The sequence below is a fragment of the Musa acuminata genome, chromosome BXJ2-11 (assembly GCF_036884655.1).
Source record: "Musa acuminata AAA Group cultivar baxijiao chromosome BXJ2-11, Cavendish_Baxijiao_AAA, whole genome shotgun sequence".
Taxonomy (NCBI): Eukaryota; Viridiplantae; Streptophyta; class Magnoliopsida; order Zingiberales; family Musaceae; genus Musa; species Musa acuminata.
This window is the reverse complement of record NC_088348.1, coordinates 4239792-4249659: the sequence shown is the minus strand read 5'-3', so window position 1 is coordinate 4249659 and position 9868 is coordinate 4239792. Positions and strand designations below refer to the sequence as shown.

Below are 9868 nucleotides of genomic sequence, written 5' to 3'. Positions count from 1 at the left end.
ACCAAAGTGACCTAGACTAATGACTTATAAAATAATATTAAGGAATTAGTCCTAAATGACATTAAGAAAATAATATTCATAATGACACATATAATTAGGAGATTTAGATAATCCCAAAGGAGAATCTAATTCAAATAATTATGTGATGGGTATGATAATACTATTTTAGATATCCTTGCAGTTTAGGGTTGTATACCCAAAGGTAATAATACCTATTCCTCAAGGATTGTATCAGTCCTCCGTAAATATTCTTGAGTGAACACTAGATATATCAATATTTCACCCAAAGGTGTAATATAGATGATATCAATAGTTTATCAATTTTTTGACAAACTCAATAATGATATCAATTGCAGAAAGAGTCGGTTGTAAGCAGTTCAATAATGATATCAATTGCCAAAACTGTAAATATTATTGATAATGATAACCTAAATTTCTCAATTTCATAATGATAAAAACCAAAAATATTTGATAGGATATAAATCGAAAATATGCGAATGGCAGAACTGTAATTTGACAGAAATTAGATCCGAGGGTAAAATCGTAAATATGTTGACAGAACATAAATTGTAATTACGATATTTGAAAAAGGGTAAAACTGTAATTTTTCAAAAACCTAGTCTCGAGGGCAAAAATGTAAATATGCCAAAACCCTAATCTGCCATCGCCGTCATCGCCTTCGCGAGCGGCTACCCGCTGCTGCCTGCGGCCCAGTCGCCTGTGCGCGGCTGCCGCCTGTATGCGACTGCCAGCGGCAGTTCTAGCCTGTGCGCGGCCACTGTCGTTGCGGGGCTGCTACTGCTCACGCGCGGTTGCTATCGCTGCGGCGGTTCTTGCCCGCAGGTGGCTGCTGCCAGCACACGGCCGCCGCCTGTGCACGACCTACTCACGCATGGCCGCCACCTGGGTTGTCTGCCTGCGTGCGGCCGACCGTCGCATGGACGGGTTCTAACCGTGTGCGACCGGGTTCTATGATACCGTCGCATGGATGGGTTCTATGATGCCGTCCACGATCGCGTGGACGGGTTCTGTGATGCTGTCATGTGGATGGGTTCTGTAATGTCGTCACGTGGATGGGTTCTGTAATGCCGTCACATGAGCGGGTTCTGTAATGCCCGTGTACGGGACGGATTCTGTAATGCCCGCATATGGGACAGGTTCTGTGATGTCGGCATATTCGACGGGTTCTATGATGTCCGCATACGGGATGGGTTCTATGATGCGCATGCTACTCGGCGTAACCGCAGATTTGCAGCGAGGTCGACGGTGACCATTACTGCTTAGCAATTCTTGGAAGATAAAGGTAATTATGCATCGTAAATTAATTTACAAATCTAATGCATGACTTCAAAAACGGGGCTCTGGTACCAATTGTAAGCATAAAGATCTGTAATTATGCTATGTCAATAATGCGGAAATAATTTATATGTCAGGATTGAAATCAATGCATAGATCTAATTATACGATGCGTACCTTTTGATGTCATATGTTCAGAGATCCCGTTAATCTGCTAAGCACCGTCTTTAATCCAATCGCACACAATATGAAGAAGTGCAAGGAGAGTAGACCCTTTCTCTTCTGGTTTTTGGGGTTTTGAGGAGAGAGTCGAGGAGAATAACTGAATCCCTCGACGGAGAGGTGCGTCTATACGTGTCAACGTTACGACACCCTCAACCCTTAGAGATCTTGTCCCTTTATAGGCGAGAGCAAATATCTGAACGGAACCTAATTAATTATTCTATCTTATTCAATTATAAAAGGATTATTCTAACAGAAGACACATGCGAGCCTCATCGTCCTCTTCTTGGCTAGCTGGTGCCCAGTGAGATCTTTCCCTTGGAGATCCGAACGGCAGGTCGAGCATCACAGTCTAGTGCAACATGCTCTTCACATTAATCATCGCTCAAGTGTTCCTGAAGGCACTCTGCCACTTGAAGTTCGGCCTCTTCTACTTTTTCGGGGGATGGGTTTTGGCCATGACGCTATTCATTGCTTTCTTCTCGCCGAGACGAAGAACGTGCCGACCGAAGAGACGCTGCTACTGTGGGAGAAGCATTGGTTCTGGAACAAGTCTATCGCCGATGAGGATGTCCATGTTGGAAACTTGGATATAGGCAAAAGCAAAATGTCGGTCGTCACCATTGTGTCATGGATTGGCAAAGGAAGAAGAGATGGATGACCAATTCACAATGGGACATATGCGAGTGCTTTAATCGGAGATTCAAGAATTGATATGTTGCACACACCCTTACCACATTTATGTACATATGATTTGTTTTCATCACATCTAATTCATAGCAAAGTTTTATCAAAATGAAATGTACATAAAAACATCGAAAATGTTTGTATCTTGTATGATATGAATGTATTATTATGATGTAGTTGCTTGCTGTTAAGATTGATAAATATTTTCAGAAATTTTAATTATATTTAAATTAATTGATAGAGTTTTAATTAAATTAAAAACTCCTTGATAAATTATGGTTTATTCCTATAAATACACATCTTGAGTTTGGTCTTAACGAGAGAAAGAGTTAAGACACTTTGATTGCTGATTTCCAAAAAGAATTGAGAGAAAAATTTATGTAAAAGATAACTCAAGAATCTTATATTTGATCTTATATATTAAAAAATATGATTTTTTCAATGAATATAGACAGAGATTTACTAAACTACATTAAATGTTACATTCAAAGTTATGGAATCTACCCGACGTTTTTAGCTTGTTAATCTCCGAAGTTTTTCTTTTGATTTTTAGTCTTTCTTCTCTCCATCACTAGCACTCGAAACCTAAAAGAGACAACAAGAACATGAATATAAATTGAACATCTCATCTTCTCTTTATCTACCTTTAATAATAATGTAGGAGATATATTCAAAGTTATGGAATCTTACTTCTACCGACTAAAAAAATGAATATAAATTGAACAAAGAAATTGAAAATTCACAAGAAAAATTAAAAGTTCATTTTCATCACATCTCTCTCAATCTCAAAGTCCCTTGTTACAACTCACAATGCTAATTAAACTTCTAATGTTAAATTAACAAACTAGTCAAGAAAACATTGGTGGCATTTGGTCCATGAACTAAAATTTCACTCCCAGAAATTCCGTAAACTCGACCAACATATATCACGTATATATTTATATTAAAGAAAGGTATACATAAGAAAAATAATTAGATTTTCATAAGTATTATTAACAAAATTAAAAGGCTTAAGTGCTAAGAGTATGTGTATGTATGTATACTAACTAATCATATTTTGACAAGCATTGTTAAAATATTTTTTTTTCTTTTGAAAAGATTATTTGATGTCTCTCTCTTTCAGTAATATATTTGTCTTGCTGGTATCATAAGCTCCACAGCAAGGACGAATGCTATGGTAAAGTGAGATCTAATGTCAGTGTTTCTGTAGCTGTTGGATATGAGGGAAGGCCAAGTCGAACTGTATCTCTAGTGTTCCTTTTGTTCTCTCAATTTGCTATGAGCACTCTGATGTTGACTGTTCCATCGACGTTCTGTTCACAAAATGCAGATGGTCATGCTTGCATTGTGACTCAGTAATGGCTGACAAGGTGGATCAATGGGTGCTATGTATCCGTGAATGCTATTACTTCAGTTCCCATCCTGCATCTGCCCACTTGTTGAAGCTCAAGATTCTTGTCTCACTTACTTTCTTCTTCAATAGATGGATTCTTAGCCATCTCTTACTGCTTTGGATCCTCAAACACCGAGATCAAAAGACATTAATGAATGGCACCTTGTACTGCGAAAAAAGAACTGTCCTCATCCCATGCTCTGTCTGACTTTTCTGCTGCCTCTTACTCCAAAGCTGCATTAACTAAATGAAAAGATAAAGGTGTCAAAGCAAACTGCCCTGCGTCCCTCCACGCTGCTCTCAGCAACTACTCCGTGTGGTGATCAGGAATCTCTCGTGTCCTCTGGTCTCTCTACTTGTCAATTATGTGTGTGCAGCTTTCTATGTATTTGGTTCTTTTTCTTTAGTATGTGGGATAGTTGCCAAGATGGAGTGGATTTGCCTCAGCTGAGTTGCGGTGGGATGTTTGTTGGTCTGCCATTGTTGACAGAGAAAGAGAGGGCTTAAAAGACTGCAGGGTGCTGCTCCCATGTTGTAAGAACCGCTGCACCCTTGTTCTTGGCTCGGTTCCACAGGGAGACATGCATATAGTCTGGTGAGTGATGACAGGAAGAAGAAGGGAGGACCACATCACATGCTTGGGTCTTGCATATGGTTCAGTCTCTTTCCATCAGTGGGGGCAAAATCTGTGTGCAGTTCACATGTTGCTCAACTAATCAAAACCCTGCGTCTGCTTCCTCACTACTTTTTGATTCAGATGTGAGTATCCGTCTTCAATGGAACGTCGCAGAGAGCTTTGCCATGAAACTGGTAATCGAGCAGCATTTTACAGTGCTCTGATTTCAGATGTCAAATCAAATCTAAGATTTGATAGAATAGCTTTTCATTTTTCATGTTATGGCAACCACAGATTGTTTAACCACTGACATCTTACAGTAAAGGTTTATTTGGATACTTAACCTACACAGTTATGTTGGCAAATGACTTCTCCTGGATATTTACTGATAGTTCAGCTTCGTCTCCACTGTAATTGAGAGGCTTGATGGTCCAATGACATCCATAGAGAGAGAGAGAGAGAGGATACTATTCCATCTTATGTTCCCGTTCTGGAGTGGATGACAGGAGATTCAACATGCTACTTGGTACCGGGATAAGTGTTCCTCATTGGCTGTGGCAAGAGACCAGTTGTGAAGAACTTAGCCTTATCATGATAAGTAATTAGAAACATCAACTCATGGTTAACACAGACAAACCCCACGCCATGTTAATAGTGGTAACGCAGACGAAGTAGAAGCCCCAAAAAGTGGTTGGGGGTCAAAGGCTGCCCTGTGTAGTACAGGCCGCGCACAACATTGAACACCGAGTCTAAGCCATAGATAGATGACAGCAGTCTCCCTAATCGTCTACTGATCCAAATTAGACCTAGAAACAAACCCTCCGATGGCCTCCTTAGCTGCACCGGGGTCCTTCATCGCACACTACGAAGCTCTTAAGCTCGACTTAGAGGCTATGCTACTTAGTTGTTACGTAGCACCGGGATTAGAGTTGGCCGGAGGAGTGGGCGAGGTAGGCGAGGGCGCCGACGAGGGGGGCGTTGATGTAGGTGGCCGGCTCGGACCGCGCGTAGTCTGACCGTTGGTCCGGGAACCGGTCCATGGCGTCCGGCCCGCCGACGACGGCGCCCGTGAGCGGGTTCGGGTTCGGGGCGGAGGTGTACAGCGCCGTGAAACCCGCGGAGCACGGGATCTTAGCCGGGTGGGCCGCCACGGACGGCAGGGACGACCCCCGGTGGTGCACCTGCTGCGGGTACCTTGCGCCGTAGCCCACCATGTAGGACATCTTCTGCGGGTTGTCGCCGAGGATGTAGTCCACCTGGGCCGCGCCGCCACCGGCCACAAAACGGGGTTAGCGCCGGCACAGGTTAATCCCGCAGGGCACTGATGAAAGAACATCATTCCCCATGGTTTAAGTGCACGGAGGACTCACCTGTCGCTTGGCGATGGAGCGGAGCTTGCGGGGGGTGACGGTGGTGCCGCCGCAAGAGACCACCTTGGAGGAGTAGGTGAGGAACTTGGCGTAGGCGACCAACAAGAAGGAGGTGGAGGTCACGTACTGCATGTTGCTGTCACCCATCTTAAACAGCAGCCCACCTGTGTTCAAAGATACATTCAGATCACTTCGCTGAAGCTTAGAACATGTTGACGTATCTCTTCAGGGAGAGGGGTAAAGAGGCAACCTGGAGTGTATTGGGTCTGGGAGAAGGGTGTCCCCGGGATGAGGGAGCAGATAAAGTTGTCAGCATGGCCCTTGTAGTCATGCAGAGACTTCAGGTTTTGGACCAGAAAGGCCTGTAACAAGGCCACCGGAAGAAGAACAGCTATAAGCACAGCCCATCACTCAAAACAATAGTGGAAGGTTGATGGGAGTCATATTAACCTTGGAGAGGAGGATTCTGGCTCCCACATGCTTGTTGTCCCACCCAAAGGTGTTATCAGACTCGTCAGCGCCGAGGGTTTGACCGTTGGCCTCGATGTAGTTGAGGTACGTCGGATTCTTGGTGGCCTTGTGAAGCCATGCTGCTCCCCAAAGCAGCTCATCCTTTTGACCAGTGGAAGAAACAGAGGTTTATAGTCTATACCAGAAAACAGAGGTGGAGAAGGGGAGTTTTTTATGCTCTTTGCATCCAATGGAAGAGAAGAAAGGAACCTGATAGCCGGAGTAAGAGCAGTAGAAGGGGCAGACAACATTCTTCAGCCCATTGCTGTAGGAACCTCTGTACTTGTCAGCAAACTCAAACACCTGAAACCCAATATAAGAGTGTTTGGAAGGGAATATTTTGGTTGGTAGCAATAGGCTTTTGAAAGAGGTTTTTAGCTATATTACACTGATAGCTCTGTTCCGAAGAAGCTTGGAGTAAGCTGGGTCAGATTTCCTGAAGACCAGAGAAGCAGCGGCGAGGGCGGCGGCGGTCTCGGCCGCGACATCGGAGCCTGGGTTGCTGTTGTCCACCTTGTAGACTGTTCTTGGGGTGTCCATGTCTTCTGGCCTCTCCCAGCAAGCGTGATCCTTGTTTGGATCTCCCACCTACAGATCGACAACATAATGGCTACGTGACACAAAGTATCGGATTTCTATTCTAAAAACCATCACAAGTTTGGATTTTTTCCATTACAGAACCGCTTTGTCTTCACCAAGAGAAAGGAACAGAGAGTACCGGAAGAAGAGGAGGCAAAGGAACAGGGAATCATGAAGGAGAACTGAACCTGAACATATATGGTGTTCGGATGAGCAGTGGCTTTGAGGAGGTAGTCAGTGGCCCAACGAACCGCCGCTCTGGCGTTCTCCAGCTCACCCTTCATCATCCCGCCGAACTCTATCACACTCCAAGACAGCATGGTGGTGGTGAAAGCCATGGGGAAGCCAAACTTCACGTTGTCCCCTGCATCATAGTACCCACCAACCAAGTCCACCTACATTTTGTCAACACGAAACGAAGTTAGATTCCTACAAGCAACACCAAAACCAGAAGGAGAACGAAGTCCAGAGCACTTGCATTCATGGCGGAGCCATCCGACAGGCCAGAGTTCCTCCTCCATGTCATTCTCTGGTTCGCAGGCAGCCTCCCTGACCTCTGCCCTTCGAAGAAGAGTATGGACTTGGAGAGTGCGTCTCGGTAGTTGTGGTTCGCAGGCCCATGATGGCCTGGAGAGCCAATGGCACCGGAAGCAAACAGAGAGAGAAGGAAATGTGAGAGGAGGAGAAACGAAGGACGGGAGTGAGCCATTGGCCTCCAAAACCAACCTCAACTGAAGCCAACTAAACTGAGCCCTCGACCACAGCCGAAGAGCTCTGAGAAGGGAGCCCCATTTATAGAGCCAAAAGCAACTACTCTGCTGCTCCTCTGCTCAGCCATTATTATTAGCACTAGTTTTAACACTTTAAAGCTTCACACCTTAAATACCACCATATCATTTCACTGCACCAACAGGTCAAATGAAAGAACATGCCCTCGCTTCTATTCCCTCTTCCTGTTGCAGTTTGCAGATTTAACGACATTGGCTTAGACATTTAATAAGGCCGCCAAATCTAGATGTGTTCATATGGATTAATGGCGTAGTAGGTTAAATTGTTCTGAAGTTGTGTGTTCTTTTTACTGAAGAACGAGCACAAATCCATATATCTCCCTTTGATAAAAGGTCATTTAATCTCAGTTTTCTCATGTATCCCGATGCACTGGTTCACATTCACATGTGATGCCTTGCTCCCTTGTTCAACTCAGAACTCAGTTGTCAGTCAGTCGTCAGTCACTTTTCTACAGAAGCTTACATTTGCCTGCTGGCTACTTGGAGCAAGCAGTAGGTGACAGACATGAATCCTACCAAATCCTGTGACACCCAATGGGAGAGACCACACAGGGATGTGCAAGGCTTAAATAACGCATGACCAGAGCTTATACATGATTAGACATCTCTAAGACTCTTAACTACGCCTTAGCTAAGAATCCTAGGAGCGTTCCCCAAGAACACCTATCTAATGCTGCTCCTTAGCGAGGACGACTGTGGCATTTGGATGAGGGCAAACGAGGCTCGCTTTGAAGGAGAACCTCTGATGGATGCCGAGTTAGGAAAAGGCAAGTGACTAGGGATTGGTTGGTCTCCTTCCACCACTGCGAGGGAGAGAGCGCATCCTATGCGGTGAGCTGACAGTGTTGCCAAAGGGTCAAAAGCGCAACATCGCGTGTCGCAACCCCAACCACCATTCTACTCGATTACATGCACCCCATTAGCTGCTGCTACAGTAAGGGATAGAACAGAGAACCAAAATGGAAAGAAAATATTGGCTACTTGCTCATAATTCTCCTCTCAGAAGACGGCAACATACAACACGAGCTTTCTGAACATTGATCTTTGTAGAGAACTTTCTTTGTAGCAGCGGAAGCTTGACACTAATCTCTCATAAAATGACAGTGTTGTATACATGTTGACAAAATCATTGTGGGATAGAAACATAGAAAGGGAGGAAAAAATACAAAAGAAAAAGGAGGATAAAGATAGAGGACAGATTTGACTGGAGAGAGAGACATTATGCTGGGCTGCTCTTTTTGCATGAGGCTTCAGGGTTTGGGTCATGTGCTGTCTCATGTGTCCAATATGCCGTGACCCCACTAACACGCTCTCTCTCTCTCTCCCTCTGTGTGAAGCCTTTGAGTTTCATGGCGGTATATCTCCACTGCGCCTCCCAAAGATCAATTCGTTTGACCACCTCGGGCGCCGCAATTTGAAGGAATATAAGGCTTTTATTTGCTCGTCTCCGCCGTGGATGGCGGATTTAGTCGCTTGTTCTACTCCTTTCCTCTTGGGGTGTGGTGCTGTCTCTCTCCTCGAGCAGATCTCGGCAGGATTAGAGGAGAGAAAGGTGAAGGAGAGAAGGAAAGAGAAAGCTGAAGACCAACCAAATCAAATGGAAAGTAAGAAAGTAAATGATTGTGTGATTCCAATGGGCCCCACTTCAGTACCAGAAGCCTTCGTTTCCCCTTTCTTTTTTCTTTTCTAAGTAATAAAAGGCAGATTCCACACCTTAAATCATGAACGACGACAACAATAATAATTTTAATTTTAATTTTAATTTGATGATCAATTTTGATTTGCCTTAAATAACGACATTATTCTTATAAATTAAAATGGGAGAGATGTTGAACGTAAACAACACTTGAAATTAATAGTGGAGTTAACAAAATCGCAAAAAGAAAAATTACATGTTGAACGTAAACTACATCTAAATTAGTAATTATATCTATTAAATAATAATAATAATAATTAAAAATTAAAGAGAGAGATATGGCTAAATTTCAGGATCTCACTACTTTTTAATGTCTTAAAAAAATAACAGCGAGAATACAATTAATCTGATCAGCATTTGCAATTGGTAGCGAACTAATTGGTCTGACTCGATTCAATCAGTCGTTCTTATTTCCTTGACATTTCTGATCTAAAAGCCAAACTGGAACGTCAAGAGTCCAATAACTGATCCTTTCCTATCAGATGAGCCAAACCCGTGGGTTGACATTTGAATAGAAACAGTCAGAACTGCTCAACGGGCAGAGGCCCAACGGTCGGGCCGGCTTTGGACAAATAGGCGGTTTATATCAAACCCAATTTGGACCGAAGCCTCACACTACTGATATGGTTCGGTCTGGCCTTACAGCCGGGCCAATTGAGGGGCTTCAACGGTCGAGTTATTTACCGTTATACCACATCATACCCCACAATG

General features: G+C 43.8%; 1 protein-coding gene across 1 annotated transcript; it reads right to left on the bottom strand.

The window, feature by feature from the left end:
- Nucleotides 1-4836: 4836 nt before the first annotated feature.
- Nucleotides 4837-7454, bottom strand: LOC103970466 (endoglucanase 3). Its single transcript, XM_009384247.3, has 8 exons — nucleotides 7152-7454; nucleotides 6862-7068; nucleotides 6482-6682; nucleotides 6305-6397; nucleotides 6035-6196; nucleotides 5835-5946; nucleotides 5585-5748; nucleotides 4837-5470 (listed from the first exon to the last, which is right to left on the bottom strand). Exons 1-8 carry the CDS (start codon nucleotides 7380-7382, stop codon nucleotides 5138-5140), a joined length of 1503 nt encoding a protein of 500 aa, XP_009382522.1. The 5' UTR covers nucleotides 7383-7454; the 3' UTR covers nucleotides 4837-5137.
- Between the last annotated feature and the right edge of the window lie 2414 nt (nucleotides 7455-9868).

Coding starts and splice junctions, on each gene's coding strand:
- LOC103970466 (XM_009384247.3), bottom strand. CDS start 7,382: ATGGCTCACTCCCGTCCTTCGTTTCTCCTCCTCTCACATTTCCTTCTC. Junction 6,197..6,304: donor GCTCTTACTCCGGCTATCAG/GTTCCTTTCTTC, acceptor ACTGGTCAAAAG/GATGAGCTGCTTTGGGGAGC. Junction 5,947..6,034: donor CCAGAATCCTCCTCTCCAAG/GTTAATATGACT, acceptor GCCTTGTTACAG/GCCTTTCTGGTCCAAAACCT.